General features: G+C 61.9%; 1 protein-coding gene across 2 annotated transcripts in view; it reads right to left on the minus strand.

Moving 5' to 3' along the window:
• The window catches only part of Rabep1 (rabaptin, RAB GTPase binding effector protein 1), a 94,739-nt gene extending 94,469 nt beyond the window's left edge, over positions 1-270 (minus strand). For both annotated transcript variants that reach the window (XM_013347302.2, XM_005349649.3), the window contains exon 1: positions 36-270. In XM_013347302.2, the coding sequence (XP_013202756.1) occupies positions 36-69 (34 nt within the window). In that variant the 5' untranslated portion in view covers positions 70-270. The remainder of the gene's footprint in view (positions 1-35) is intronic.
• Positions 271-1,045: the final 775 nt, after the last annotated feature.

Raw genomic sequence — 1,045 nt, forward strand, 5'->3', positions numbered from 1 at the left:
AGGGCAGGCCGCGCCCGCCATGGTGGGCGCCTCACCGTCAGGCTGGGGAGCCGGGCCCGGCTGCGCCATGGCCAGGAGGCGGCCTCGGGGAACAGGGATGGGCGGGGAAGCGGAGTCCCGGGCTGCCGCGGGCTCAGCTGGCGGAGGAGGCGTCGACTGAGCCGCGGCCGCCGCCGCCCAGGGAGGAACCGCTAAGGCTGGAGCCGCCGGCGCCGCCACAGCCCCGGGCAGAGACGGACCGGAGCGCCGACCTCCGCCTCCTCATCCTGACAGCGGGAAATAAGCAGTGCGCAGGCGCAGGGGGATGGGGCGGCACGTGACGTTGGCCTAAGGGGAGGGGAGGGGCCTCGGGAGGGAGGAGGGAGACGGGGTGGGGGGAGTGGGGGGCCGGGGACTGAGCATCAGAGGGAAGCTGATGAGGAGAGCTAGGCGTGGAGGAGGCTGGTGGCGGGAAAGGAAAGGACTCTTGAAGCTCCTGGCTCCCAGAACCCAGCTCGCGAGCCCAGCCGCTGCTTCTTCTAGCTGTGTGACCTTGAGAGAGAGTCCCTTAACCTCACAACCTTGATACTGTACAGTAGCTAAGAAAAGTTTAAATGAGGCAATAAAGTAGGAAGAATTGTTATGGCCAGAACTTGGCCTGGACCCCAGGTCTGATGTGCAAGCCAGTGTACTTTCCACTAAGCCACTATGTCTGACTCTTATGTACCCCGGCCAGGGAAGCTGCTGGAAATCTAGGCAGACACAGTGCTTGCGCTCGTGCTGGAGAGGAGAAATTACATACAGAAAGTACTGCCCGTATGACAGGGCAAGAGAGCCAGCCCTAGGCTCCGTTCTTTAAAGATTCTTCCAGCCCTGCCCAGACCTTGCTGCCTGTCTAAGGAGTCCACGTAGTCTGGCACTTCAAGACCGAGTCCTCCTACCTTTCTGTGAGCCCGGAATTCCCTCCCCTCATGGCCAAAGCTTTGGTTTCTCCTTTCCTATAAAACAGTGTAGAGCCGGGCGATGGTGGCGCATTTAATCCCAGCACTCGGGAGGCAGAGGCAGG

The sequence above is a fragment of the Microtus ochrogaster genome, chromosome 7 (genome assembly GCF_000317375.1).
Source record: "Microtus ochrogaster isolate Prairie Vole_2 chromosome 7, MicOch1.0, whole genome shotgun sequence".
Classification (NCBI taxonomy): domain Eukaryota; kingdom Metazoa; phylum Chordata; class Mammalia; order Rodentia; family Cricetidae; genus Microtus; species Microtus ochrogaster.